This window comes from Sardina pilchardus, chromosome 9, assembly GCF_963854185.1.
Source record: "Sardina pilchardus chromosome 9, fSarPil1.1, whole genome shotgun sequence".
In the NCBI taxonomy this organism is placed as follows: Eukaryota; Metazoa; Chordata; class Actinopteri; order Clupeiformes; family Clupeidae; genus Sardina; species Sardina pilchardus.
In genome coordinates this window covers 24,831,976-24,846,834 of record NC_085002.1, presented here as the reverse complement: position 1 = coordinate 24,846,834, position 14,859 = coordinate 24,831,976, and the positions used below count along the sequence as shown (strand labels likewise).

General features: G+C 43.9%; 2 protein-coding genes across 2 annotated transcripts in view; both read right to left on the bottom strand.

Annotated features, from left to right (window-relative positions):
* The window catches only part of trim62.1 (tripartite motif containing 62, tandem duplicate 1), a 60,205-nt gene extending 56,630 nt beyond the window's left edge, over positions 1 to 3,575 (bottom strand). The window contains exons 1-2 of the mRNA XM_062544376.1: positions 3,464 to 3,575; positions 2,176 to 2,786 (exon numbers count right to left, since the gene is read on the bottom strand). Coding sequence (XP_062400360.1) covers positions 2,176 to 2,583 — 408 coding nt within the window. The 5' untranslated portion in view covers positions 2,584 to 2,786; positions 3,464 to 3,575. The remainder of the gene's footprint in view (positions 1 to 2,175; positions 2,787 to 3,463) is intronic.
* Positions 3,576 to 5,314: 1,739 nt separating this feature from the next.
* tnfrsf1b (tumor necrosis factor receptor superfamily, member 1B) lies at positions 5,315 to 14,566 on the bottom strand. The gene is made up of 9 exons (XM_062544375.1): positions 14,353 to 14,566; positions 12,197 to 12,275; positions 11,651 to 11,770; positions 11,297 to 11,455; positions 11,110 to 11,203; positions 9,040 to 9,299; positions 7,678 to 7,755; positions 7,198 to 7,220; positions 5,315 to 7,034 (listed from the first exon to the last, which is right to left on the bottom strand). The coding sequence occupies exons 1-9, from the start codon at positions 14,410 to 14,412 to the stop codon at positions 6,582 to 6,584; spliced, it is 1,326 nt and encodes a 441-aa protein (XP_062400359.1). The 5' UTR covers positions 14,413 to 14,566; the 3' UTR covers positions 5,315 to 6,581.
* Between the last annotated feature and the right edge of the window lie 293 nt (positions 14,567 to 14,859).

Sequence of the window (14,859 nt, the reverse complement as noted above, 5' to 3'; positions counted from 1 at the left end):
AAGAGACAGTGCCGAGGCGACTCGAGTCCAATCAGTCGGCTGGCCAGCCAGTGGACTTGGCCAAGGAGTGTGTGCGACACACACACGAAAAATGGAGGTGCTGAAACTGGGGGGCCTCATAAATCTCTCCCTAGGGTGCCTCTGGAAAAGAGAGCGACACAAATCGCCTGACTACTGCAGCATGTTGCACTGATTAATTCTCCATCGGGATTAAACACACACACACACACACACACACACACACACACACACACACACACACACACACACACACACACACACACACACACACACACACACACACACACACACACACACACACACACACACACACACACACACACACACACACACACACACACACACACACACACACAGACACACAGACACACACACTTTATAAGCAAGATCACAAAAGCTTCCTGAACTGTGTGTGCGTGTGAGTTTGAGCACATGCCCCTACCTCTACACCAAATTATGTGGCTGCTAAAGGTTTGATAGCAAAGCAAAGGAAAACTGCTGCTTTGCAACAACAGGGTGAAATAGGGGTTTCATTTCCATAATACATCTTATGAGGCATCACAGGAACTGGACCTGCCCGTAGAGTAAACATTTCAGCAGAGGTGGCAGGCTGTGAAAATCCTTGCTCTTTGCTCTGTTGCTATAGCTACCTGTCAAGACAGAGATAGCAGGGTTTGTCGACGACGTTGCAGCAGGCAGCTTGCCATAAACTACCAAAAGCAAGAAAAACAACCATTTCCTTATTCACAACAATGACTAGGCCAAACCGTAGTGAAGAAGCATTGGACACCTCAGATAGTCCATGCTCTTGTGAAGGGCTTGCAAATGCAGCAGATAAGCACCCAATACACAATCACCACGGCTCTCCATTAGCTGCCAGTGCAGTCTCTTATCAGGGCACACGTGCATGTGCTGAGAGCAATCACTGTGTGGACCAAGTGCCACGCTTAAGATACTGGAGGGAGTGGAGAGCCCAGCTCCTGCTCCTGCCCCAGCACAGGGAGCCTGCTGTAGGGGGCGCTGCACTGCTCTACAAAGGTTCATGGTGTGGTGGGGGTATACTGAGAAGGAATTAAGTGTGTGTGTGTGTGTGTGTGTGTGTGTGTGTGTGTGTGTGTGTGTGTTTCTGTGTGTGTGTGTGTGTGTGTGTGTGTGTGTGTGTGTGTTTCTGTGTGTGTGTGTGTGTGTTTCTGTGTGTGTGTGTGTGTGTGTGTGTGTGTGTGTTTGTTTCTGTGTGTGTGTGTGTGTGTGTGTGTGTGTGTGTGTTTCTGTGTGTGTGTGTGTGTGTGTGTGTGTGTGTGTGTGTGTGTGTGTGTGTGTGTGTGTGTTTCTGTGTGTGTGTGTGTGTGTGTGTGTGTGTGTGTGTGTTTCTGTGTGTGTGTGTGTGTGTGTGTGTGTGTGTGTGTGTGTGTGTGTGTGTGTTTCTGTGAACACTGCTCATTAGTTGACCCTCAAAGCACAACTGCGAATGTTGAATCCAAAAAGAGAAACAGACTGCTAATCTCCAAAATCTATGAGCACTTATATATCATGTATAAGGCAGGAATAAAGTGGAACACATGACTGATTGACACTTGCTTTTCTGGGTCACAGGATCACAGGAGGTCCATTATGCGGTTCAAACAACCAAATACATATCAGCAAAAACACAGTATCATGAGCTGCATTAAAGGCTAATTAACTAAGAGGGAAAATCATCAAAACATATTGTAGAGATGTTCATTTCTGTTTCATTTCCAATAAATGGTTTGGTTCAAGGTCTATGAAGGGAAACATTTTGGTTTCAGAATGCATCACGGCACCAGTCGATTTCCACATATTTCACTAAGCAATCAGAGAGGAATGTGTAGAGATCGCCAAGACCGCCTCAAAAGCAGCCATGTCTCCAGATCACACCACTGTCAGATTATCTGACAGATCATTTGTGTTTCACACACACACACACACACACACATAGATATTTTGTGTATCACACACACACACACACACACACACACACACACACACACACACACACACACACACACACACACACACACACACACACACACACACACACACACACACACACACACACACCTTGCGAGTTTGAGAATGTCTTGTGAGCATTCCCTGAATGATTCCATAACAAACAGACACTCCTCTACGGCCTACCTGTAGCTCCTCGTAGGCCTCATCAATGGTGGTCACCTGGTGCTGTTCATGTAAGGCGGGCTCATCGCAGAAGAAGCACACGAGACTCTTGTCGGTGAGGCAGAAGAGCTTGACCTTCTCGTGGTCCTTGCAGGGGTAGGTGCTCCTCTGTGCATTGAGGATGGCATCCAGCGGGAAGGCAGAGTATCTCTCCACGATGTTGGAGAGCTTGAGGCTCGGGGAGAGCAAGGGGTCGGCGAAGGTCCTCCGGCACTCTGGGCAATCTCTGGCGCCGTGATGCTCCTGCCTGCTCCAGTGCTCCGTGATGCACTTCCGACAGAAGTAGTGCTCGCAGCCGAAACTGACAGGGTCTTGGTAGATACTCAGGCAGATTGAACACAAGAGCTCGTCTTTCAGACAGCAAGCCATTTGCACGTGTGTAGAGGAAGCAGCATTTAAGTAAGCCAGACCGACAGGGGGTTGTGGCTCAGTTGGGGTAGAAGTGTTTAGCCTATTTGTTTTCACTTTCACTAGTCTAGGTAGGCTGCTTATGATTGGACTAGTTTATTATGTCAATCTGACCATTTCACGGCTGCGAGGTGTCTTCCTCTGGTTCACCCTTCCTCTAGCCTCTGTGAAAAACAGTGACAAACACGTCAGTTAGTTGCATTGATGTGTTGATGCAGGAAGACAAGACAGCGTGTATCCATGCATCAACACTGTCTCTGTAAACAAAGAGTAGCAAAACAGTGAAATCGGCTAAGTATAAAACAATGTTATAGCCGGCATTTTAAGAGCATCAACAAATGGATTTCTACGGAATCTGTGATATAGTGTGCTGTGACGTTAAATATGCCGATCGCGAACTCGCTTGCCAGGTGGCTTCTTTGCAAATGATTAACGTTAGCCTGGCACTGTCGCTCGCTCGGGATAAGGAATGCGGAGCTTTCATGGGAAACCCGCCTAGATGACAATATTACTTGAATATGAACTCCAGGTTTGAATTCCATGTGTGCCCTTTCTTTTCAAATGGGTTGCTTGAGCGAGACACTGTGAAGCTTTTCAACACCGTATCACACGTCGCAGTGCTCAACTTTAAATAGTCATAAATTCGCTTTACCTATGGCTTTGACATCACTCAGTTAGCAAGCTATCGCTAGCTGCCTATAATACATCTCGCTAACTAATTAGCTAGCAGACTGGCTAGCTTAGTATGTAAACACTCATTTTGTTCTGCATAGATAAAACATACACTCCGAATCTGCCATACATCGCTAAAAAAGAAATGCGCCGTAGGTAATGTCCCTACCGTTTTCAATTCTTGACAAGCCGTGCCAGATTGACCATTTCGGACAACTTCTGCGCCTCCTCCTCTTTGCGCTCTTACAACCTGCACTAACTCTGCTTGTCCAATGCCCAAGTCAATCCAGGAAGGAATGAAACACAGCAACGGGATAAACCATTTTCAGTGTACTAATACGAGAGGTTGGACGAGCCGTTACACATTTTGTAGTACATCACAATGCAAGGTAGTTGTGACCAGAAATGCACATGTTTGTGAAAATAAACGTTACATTTTATTTGTTAGGTGTAAATATTGCATTTATAAAAGAAGCTGCATTGTCAGCAAATCAGTAAGAGGAAAGTGCTCCCCCTACGAAAAATATGGAAACGCGCAAGCTTCCTCATTTCCAATCCAGGCGAGAGTTTATTCATAAGCATTTTTAGGTGCTTTAACTGCGGAGCCTGAACTGCCTGCGTTGGCGCATAATATAGCCTAAGAATGAAAGAATAGCCCATCGCTTTAACTTCAAATGATTTGTTCCATCTTAATCACTTTGATTTGGATCACAAACACGAAACAAGTCGTAGCTTGAAGCCTAAAATGACAAAGAATTATGTTCAATTCTGATTTGGCTACACAATAATATTGTTATGTTGATTAGCAGATTTTGAACTTTATTTAATGGGGAAGGCACCAATTGATTCCAGCTTGGAAGAGTGCAAGGTGTCCTTTGTGGCACCCAAGCTCTCAGGTTGTATTTTCTCCCAGCCAGGGATGGGAGTCTGACTTATGCTGAATGCCATGTGATTTCCAAAAATATTATTATTAATAATACTGTAATAAAACAGCCTGAAAACTAAAGAGAAATCTGAAAGTCAAACATCAAATCATGAAGGGAGACAAGCCTGAACTTGTCCCATTTCATCTCCTCAATTCTTCTGTGCTCAGCCAAAATGAAACATGACACTGAAGTGGTGCAATATAAGACACAGCACACTGCACCACTTCTCAGTGCACCCGAGTAGAGTGATGAAGAACAATAAAAACGAGACCAAAAAACTCCAGTCATTCATAGCAGGAAGAAAAAATGCAACCATACACATGCACGGCAAAGAAGCACACAGAGGTTAGTGGGTTGTGGTTGACATCAGACAGATCAGTCTTCCTGAAAGGTGATGTTGGTTTCTTGTAAAGCAAGTCAGAGTAGCTGTAATCTAGACAGATTCCTGAAAGCGATACGCTCTTGTTTATAGAAATGTGCTGTGTGTGCTCTGTGTAACCTGCTGAGTTATCAGAATCCTTACATGGCACAAGCAAATTGAATTGAATGATAAACTGATCAAAACTAGTGAAACCTGTCTGGAATCTCATCTACAGAAAGCCCTACAGGCTTATATTGGGCCATAACTGACTGCATGTTTTCCTTCAGCTTTTCAATCATGGGATGTCCTGATATATATATTTCGTAATACCTGGAATGCACATGCGTAAAAGAGCAGCTGCATGAATCTACTTTTAAAGATGCATTTGAAGTCTTGCAATACACCAAGATTGCTTGATCTTGTTGGTGTCTATCTTTAATCTTTTAAGGCTCTCTCTCAGTTGAATGCCCTTTATCTTTTATCTTACAAGGAACATGCCTAACTGAAATTGCATCTCCAAAAACAAATTCAGGGGATTGGAACTCAGCTACTTTAGATGTAGTGACAAACTGAAGTGTTTCAGTAGAGCCGGACATATTTCATAATAACACACTTAGGAGACATAATCTGCCCACCCCCGGTCAGTATAAAATGAACATTGTGCATTCCTGAAGATGGTATTGTGTGCTGGGCATTGTCCTATATTCCAGTAGCCATGGCACTGCCAGATCAAACTTAAAGTATCATACTTAGCAACATGTTATACATCATTCATATTTACTTGTACAAAAATATAACAATATAGACAATGATGACAGACGACAATATTGGATATTACAGTCATTCAGACATTTTCATGGGTATGGCTAAAGTGCAAAATATAACAAATTCATCGAAAAATGACATAACATCAAAAGGTCTTCAGCATCAAAACTTTACAGTTATTTTTGTGCAACAGCTGTGAATCCATTAATACTCGTGGTCCAGCTTCACTGATGGAACGCACTTAACCCATCCCAAGCTCATTTACACATAGTTAAAAAGGTGTTTAATACAAAGCAAGCATATCATTTTTGATCACTGGTGATAGGCCTACAAAATGGGATTCCAAGTACCTGATCTGCTCACCTGCTTGGAATACCGAGAAACGACTTATATACATTATAGTACAGTGGCAAGAAAATATTTTATCAGTGCAGGGTAAATACATTCTATTATACATTCAGAAATGAATGTGGTGGCTGATATAGAGGCATTTATCATTTCCATTAATTGCATTATATAGCAATAGCATAGTTTGGCCACAAGGTGGCACCACAGTCCTGTCCAAAATGTCTTGTGGTGAAAAGACAAGGTAAACAATAATGTAGTTTTCCAGATGTACAATGGATATTTGATGAGTAGCCATCACTGACGGCAACATTCATTTTTCAGATAAGACAAAACATCAGATCTAAAATGTACATTACAATACTGGCCTGAACTCTCAGATGTGTATACTATGGAACGGGGTCTGGCCCTGACTGGGCATAGCCCTGGGCCAGCCCTGTGTCAGACCTGTGTCAGTGTAAGCTCCTATCAGAGGAATGTGTGTTTTAGAGCACCATCTCACTACGCCTCCCTCAGATTCCCTCACGGGGAGACTCATTTTCTTCCAGTCACTCTCCAGTCTTTGGGGCACTGAGCAGCATGTCCTATAAGTATATATCCTTTTTTGATCCCGTGATTAACCCAATTTAACCGAATTAGTGAACACACACAGCACACAGTGAACACACAGTGAGGTGAAGCACACACTAACCCAGAGCAGTGAGCTGCCTGCCCAACCAGTGGTGCTCGGGGAGCAGTAAGGGGTTAGGTGCCTTGCTCAAGGGCACTTCAGCCGTGGACTGGTCGGGGGTCGAACCGGCAACCCTCTGGTTACAAGCTCGACGTCCTAACCAGTAGGCCACGGCTGCCCCAAATGTCCTGGTACAGACCTCAAACCTCCTCCAGTCTCATTAGCACACAAACTCCCCCGTCTCTGGGACTGCCGTGTGAGCCTCCTTGCCTTGCTCCGTTTGGCCGGGGGGGACGTCCACTTCCTCCTGGGACAACGGCAGCTCGCTGTCCATCTCGGGAGGCCGTCCGTTGGGCCGCGGCGTGCTGGCACCAGCGGGGACGAGAGGAGCTGCCGAGGCCGGGGCCGAGGCCACGATGCTGAGGTTGAGATTGACGACCTGGTGAACGGTGGGAGACTGGGGAAGCTCCTTGCGGATGTCGTCATGGGTCGCGTAGACGTTGGAAGCACGAGCAGCAGGGCTGGGATGGGGCCCGGTCGAGGGCCCGGACCTGGTTTGTTTAGCTGACGAGGAGACACTGGGGTCAGCTAGGTCACTGTTGTTGAGGAGGAGCTGGCACTCTGGACGACTGGGCGAAGGAGGTAGGGGAACTTTCAGACAGCCATTTTCAACCTGAGAATGATGTGTGTAAGAGATAGAGTGTGTGTGTGAGAGAGAGAGAGAGAGAGAGCGAGAGAGAGAGAGAGAGAGAGAGAGTTACAAGCATAATAACACATGACTTCAGCAAGTAATGGCTCCAAATGCCAGTGAAAACTGAGATTCAGTCGAAACTTACTTTAGTTTCCTTTTCCGGCGGACCTGTGGGACAGAAGTAAGTCATGAGAACGCACTTTGAAGTTGTCATGGTAAGCAAGGGAAGGATGCTTCGCAGGTGAGAAAACAGATTCGCAGATAGGATGCATGGGGTATTTACACACGGGGATTCACCAAGACTGTGACATACCATAAACCTGATAACTTAAAATGTAAAAAAAGTTTCAAGTGATAAAATCAGAGGTTTTAGGACCATGAAAGGGCAGTGTCTGAGATATGGCAGGTAAAATGTGTTGTAAACACTGATGGCATTTAAATGTGGTCAGTTAGTCATACCATAACACCTGCCAAAACTGTCCAACTATGTCTGCAAGGTTTGCAGATGAGATCAAATGGAAGATAAGCCTGGCGCTCTTAACGGATCACACAGCATCTCATCGATGCTCTACTTCAAGGATGAGTCAGCTGATGGCATACTGTAGGTGTGATATGTTGGACTCACCTCTTCGATTTTTGAAGTAGTAGACGGCGCAAAGCAGGCCGACAACCAACAGCAAAGCTCCACAACAAGCCAAAGGAGCTAGAATTGAAAGAAAAACAAGAACAAGAGGCCTAATGGATGAGGTGTCCTTGACCAGGTGTACACATGTGAAGGAGCACAGAGGGTATATTGAGGGCCTGGAGGAGAACGTGTGAGAGAAAAACAACGTACTGTATGGCCTCCTTACACCAAACAACTTTGACAAGACTTGGGAAACATTCTTGAAAGATTGGAGTCTTCTAACTAGTGCCCCCCATTCAAGCTTCACTCAAAAGACTCAGATCTTTCAAGAATCTTTCCCAAATCTTGTCAAAGTTGTTTGGTGTAAGGTGGCCCTTAATGACTTAAGGAATATGAACATGAGGCCAGAGGTCCAGGCTACAAGTTAGTAGGATGACAATTTTCTTAAAGGCTACTTTGAACAGCAGACAAATAGTTTATTTTACTGTCTATGAAGAAAAATGAGCGGCTTCTATACCTACAGAAACTTCAATGACATCCGATTCTTAATCCATAGGTATTAATATGTAGTTGGTTCTGTCTTTGCAGCAGTGACAACTGTCCTTTTGCGAAGGACAATTATTGACAGTTCATCAGTGACAATCATTTTCACCCAGATTTAGCATCAAATGTGACCAACACAAGTTGCTTGAAGCAAGTATGCCTATTTGTGCAGGATGGCAGCACTGCATTTCATGCAAGTATATGTGCACCTCTTCAAAAGTTAATGGTACTCATGTGCAATGTTACATATGCTCAAGGCAGAAAGCATGTTGCTAAGCATGTACTGTAAGCCAGGCGTGTCAAACTCGTATAGAAAAAGGGCCAGATTTGTTTGAATGAGACCTCGTGGGGCCCATCACTGAAATGGTCATCATCATTTTTCTGCATGGGTATCAGAGTGTTGTTAGATGATATACTCCTTTACTATATCCACTTATGAGCAAACAAGTACAAATCATGTACTGCTGTCATATACTGCTCTTTTCCTCTCGAAATGGCCTCTTCCTGAGGATGGTTTGTAGTGCTATATTTAATCAATTTTATCATATCATAGAGACATTGCTCATTACACATTGTTGTACTTTCCATTCTAACTTCCCAAAACATCTGGGGGGGCTGCATGAATCCTGCTAGTGGGCCTTATCTGACCCCGGGGCCTTATGTTTGAGACCCCTGATGTACGCAGTACTACAGGCACTGCAACCCAATGCAGCCAAGGATGCGCTATTTGGTTAATAAATCCATGTCTTAGTTAAAATTCAACCTCTTGACTCCCTCTTTTGCTGTGGCCTTACCCCTAGGTCATAAAAATGGGTTTACCTGTCAGATCAGTGGTGCCTGAGGTGCCATTAGAGGGCTTTGAGATCACACTTTGTGGTCCTGTCGACGTGGACCAGGTGTGTGGAACAGTCGAGGGTGTGATGTTGCCGGCTCGATTGGGCATTGGCGGGCCCAGGGTTGTGACCTGCGTGGTGGCCCTCTGTGTGGTGGTCGAGCTGGGATCCACCAGGTCCATAGGGACTTTACACACAGTGTCCGAAGTGGGAGTGCCCTCCTTCAGGACGCCGCCTGGCGCACACCTTCAAAGAGGAAAGCAACCTTGATCATTTGGTCACGAAAGTCAATCAAAAGAACAGGGGAGGAGAGAGGAGGAGAGGAGAGGAGAGGAGAGGAGAGGAGAGGAGAGGAGAGGACAGGACAGGACAGGACAGGACAGGACAGGAGAGGAGAGGAGAGGAGAGGAGAGGAGAGGAGAGGAGAGGAGAGGACAGGAGAGGAGAGGAGAGGAGAGGAGAGGAGAGGAGAGGAGAGGAGAGGAGAGGAGAGGAGAGGAGTGGTATACAGCCCAGGCCATATGCATGCAGGAGAGGGGCCCCTCTCATACTGATCTAGATAAAGAATGATGGGGCGGCAACAATGCGATAGTCTATCCAGTGTTGTTTATAGATCAGTGGGAATGAGCCGGAGGACCAAGGAGGGAAGGAAGGAAGGTAGGAAGGGAGGATAGATAAAAAGACGAATGAGAGGGGCCCGAGGTGTTAGCAGCCACAGTGTCCTTGAAGGAGTCATAAATGCAGCTCTAGGCAGAGACACAAGGCGAAGAGGAGAAGGTGGTGTGTGTGTGTGTGTGTGTGTGTGTGTGTGTGTGTGTGAGAGAGAGAGAAGTAGAGAAATAGAAAGAGAAACGTAGAGAGAGAGACAGATAAGAATACGAGACACACTTTTAAACACAAGTGAGAATTCCTTTAAAGGGTGGTGTCCCCTGTGTGTATGTGTGTGTGTGTGAGAAAGAAGCGTTAGGGCTGTAAAAATATGCATATTGAAACCGAAATCCCGACACTCATCCATGAACATGTGTCATGGTGTGAGAAGGCAGAATCGTGACACACCCCTTCCAGTGTGTCCAACAGCTTTGCAGCTGTTGCATCATATACTGTAGATATAATATATTAAAGGAATAGTTCGGAATTTTGGACATAGGACCTCATTTCCAACTTTACCGAGGTGATATAGGTCGGTGGAGACTGTTTATATCGCGTTTAACCCCTTCCTTCAGTTGCAGCGTTCCCCTTTGCTAACGCTGGTTCTGAGCTAACGCATTTCAACGGTAACATCCAAAACTTACCAAAACCGTCTTACTCACTCGACAGCACACCCGAGATAAGTCAATTAAAACGTCAGACTATCGATATACATGTCCGTGTTGATAGAATAATTTTAGAGATAAAACTAACCTTGCAACTCAATGATTTATTACATTTTGAGGGACTAGTTTCTCAATATCAATCCGCCACTGCCATACAGGGAACAAAGTAGGCTATTGCAATGCGATGCAAGGTTAGTTTTATTTCTAACATTGTTCTATCAACACAGGCATGTGCATCAATAGTCTGACGTTATAATTGATTTGTTTCGGGTGTTCTGTGGAGTGTTTTCAGTGGCAGGCTGGATATTACCGTTGACTTGCGTGATCTTGGCACCAGGTTAGCACAAGATGAACGCTGCAACTCAAGGAAGGGCAGAAATTCACTGAAAATGGTCTTCACCGACCTATATCACCCCGACTAAGTTGGAAATGAGGCCCTATGTCCAAAATTCCGAACTATTGCTTTAACATCATATAATATTGTATATTATTATATAAAAATATGTGTGTATATTCAGTGTTCAAAATTAGTCCATTACTGTACACAGGCTTTAGAATATTCTAATCCTCTTCCAAATTGTTAAAATAATTACACACACAAATCGAGGTATGTACTGTATTGAACTGTGGGTCAACAATTGTCATACAAATAGAATTGTGAGTTTGGTGGATGGCTACAGCCCTAATGAGCGTGTGTTTGTGCATTGAGCTCGGTTTTGCTGAGGGTGGGCTGCATATCTCACCTTGAGTAGGCTTGGCACATCTGGGTGCTGGAGCTCTGATCGGAGAAAGTCCCATCTGGACAGTCCTCACACTTCACATTTGCACCTGCCGTTCCTGAAATGAATGAAAACTAATAGTGAGCAATAGCATGAACAAAAATACAAACAGCCATTGGATGACAAGTAAACCTTTCTGTTGATGCCCTACCTGCTGTGACAACGCCCTGACCAGGTGGGCAGGGTGTGTATGCTTTGCAGTGTTCTGTGCAATATGGCTCTTCATATCCATTGGAGCAGTACCGTCCAGACGGACATCTACATTTTGCATCCCTGGTTGTTGAGCAATTCTGAGCATATTCCAAGCTTTCTGTCAAAAAGAGAGATCAAGATGCGCACACACACACACACACACAGAGAGAGAGAGAGAGAGAGAGAGGGAGGGAGAGCAAGAGAGACAGAAAGACAGATTGATGCATTTTCATGGACACCCTGGCACTGATCTGCCAAACAGACAGCATTGTATACAACAAAACATCAGTATATCGTGTATGGGAGGACCTACTTTTACATGCTGTGCATTTGAAGCAATTTTTGAAGTAGTTGTACCCAGACCATCTCCCATTCGAACAAGGCGCACAGACCGTTTCCTTCCCCTCGGAGCATTCTGATTTCATATGAAACCCTGCAACCACAGCAAGTGAGTCAGAGCTAAGTATCTGCCACTCACACACATGCATGACACACAGAAAGAGTTGGTAGAAAGTATTAAATATGTTATACAGGCTAATGAAACTAAAGCATAATATCACTTCCACTATTTTACTCTTTCTTTAAGTTATCATAACCAAAGATATATCAAGCAAACCATTTCCGAAATTGAAATGAAGTCCACTTTTCCTCAAACTGCTACAGGCTCTGATCATTTACCAATTTTGAATTCCCCCTTGGGGATCAATAAAGTATCTATCTATCTGTCAATGCCAAATTTAAATTCCAAGAAACCTGCATATTGTGAATAATATAATAAACAACCTGTTTTCATTGTTGCAATGTGACAATGTTATATAGTGCAATTTGTCATCACTGGTGCAGTTTTACTGTGACCTACCAGGTTCACACTTCTTGCAGCAGATATTCAGGTCTTCTTTAAAAATGTGAGTGATATTGTTGCACGATCCATCAGACCCCTACGAAACACAAAGCAACACAAGAGACCCCTCAGTTAACCTCATTTATGACCGAAAGAAAATGAAAAAAAAAGTGGGTGGGCTGGTTTCACCCACATGCAATAATAGTACAACCAAAATCTACACTGCCGTTTTTTCCCCTGTCTATATTTACTTGACCATAAAGCAGTTGCAAATTCCCTCAGATGTTCACTTTAGAGATGACCTTTTTGCTTCAGTCACACTTTACAGTATAGGCATGTCTACTGAAAGACTGTACAGTGTGTACTTGTTAAAAAATATGTAAACACCTGCATTATAATTTATAAACCGTCCTCTAAATAAGTCCTGATATGACTTTCCAATCTACCTGACCTCAGTGTGTGAGCAGCATGTAGGCCATGTGTGAAAAGGTGCTGAGCAGAAGTCACTCGGGTGTGGTTACTGGTAAGTGGCCCCGTATGTGGCGTGATAAGCCTGTTGCCAGGAACTCGGCACATTTCCTGGCGAGCGAGCGAGCAAGCAAGCGAGCGAGCGAGCGAGCACGGGCGCCCGGTCTCATCTCGTCTCCAACCCACATAAGCTTCCTTTCACTTTTACACGAAAATCAGAGACCACACATGACTTCACAAGAATTCACAATGAAAGCACCTCAACAGGGAAAGAGACTAGAGGGGTGATGAAAGAAAAGATGTAGCCTACATCTACAGTACATAGACTAGGCTGAAAACTACAAGGAAAATAAATGACATAAAGAATTAAAATAAGGAACTTTTAATAATAAAATCACATTTTGCTCCATAGCCCTATAATTAGCTTAACTTAAAGATGAGTTAGAACTGACTCAAAGGGGATAATTAGGCCCCAGATATTTTCCTTTAAACCTAAAAAAAACTCCTTATATCGATTGGTTACAAGTAGCATGAAGACATGTTGCATCTATAATTCCTCCATGCTGCTAAAGTAGTGCCATGGGTGTGACTCAGGGAGATACCTTATGGAATAATAATGTTATTAAACAGTAATTACCCCTTGCTTGCCCTTTCTAGCAAAAAGTGAACAGAAAACAATTTTAATAAAATATAAATTTAAGAAAATATTTTGCTGAGCACACTGCCTACATGCACACATTACACACACACACACACACACACACACACAGACACAGTTAAGAATCAGTTGACTTTAGCCAGGATAGAGTTCAAGCCATTTTTCTTCTTTTCGTTGCAAGACATTCAGACATTCTGATTCAATCAAACCAAAGGCTTCACACTGTTATCAGAGACACAACATCAAGATCAGAACCACACAACATCAAGCCTCACCCTCATAACCCCCAGGTCATTGGTGCTGTGACAATCTCATCTACTCTAGGGAAAGTATGTGGAGAGCCCTCATGACAACTTGGAAAGATGTAGTAGCCTAGTAGCTATACATGTCCTGTTTGCTTACCCAGGAATTGTTTAAACATGCGTGTCAAACATAAACTAAACACTTGCGCTGCAGGCTTATTTTTCCCCTTTTCAACTTCAGATGTCAACCAAAACACTGCAAGGCTTAAACCAAGATGAAAGCTTGGGGCATCACTGCATGAATAGCCTACATGTAGCCTACGCATTATACAAGGGGATAATGAACATCGAGTCACACAACAAAACAAAATCGATTCACACCGTTTTTGTTTTTGTTTTTTGTTTTTAACAATAGTAGGCATAACGTTACCACATAAATCTGAACAACGCGGTTAGTGTAGCCTCAACACATGGTAAAATGTAAACTTTCCTTTCGTAAAATAAAAGTGAAACTACTACCTCAACGTGAACATTACCCCAGTGTAAGGTGGGGTAGACTAGGCTACTAATAATGTTTCATAGACCACCAAGAGTAGCCTATGTTACTGGCATTCGTCAGCATATCTGATCATGTATGTAGGCTATGAACTAATACAGAAAGGTAAATTGCGATGCAAGTGACTGTCTTAACAGATGGCGCGGTAGGCTACAGAGCTACACGCAAATTTGTGACCTTACTAATGTGATCTGTCATGCGAGAATGCAAAAATCCGTAGGCAAATATCAGATAACTGGCGTCCACCTACCTCCGTCTTGACAAAGAACAAAACCACAAGAAACAGCAGGCAAGGGATTTGGAAAGCCATGCTACTATCGCGACCACAAACGATAGACCACTTGGTCCTGTCACTGGCAAGTCATCTGTCAAGCATACGGAAGCAAAACATTTCCTTGTCTCCGGCAAGCCGATCTCGCCCCACCAGGAAATTTAACTCCTGCGGGGTTAACCCTCAGGTTGTGTTGAGAAATCCACAGGACTTCATACAACTTAACTAGAATAAAGATCTAGATGCCAGTATCACATATCGTGTGGCTTATATTTGACCTAATTAAAAAATATCAACAAAACTTCGTAAACTGTAGTGTGTAAATGTGTGAAGTTCAAATGTATCATCTGCTCACAAAAGTCTTGACGTGTGTGTGTGTGTGTGTGTGTGTGTAAAGAAGAGCTCGCAGTCCATTTGTAGCCTAGGCTATTAGGCAACACAACTTGGGGACATGTTCTCTCATCCTGTTTCTTTCTTTATTTAGTA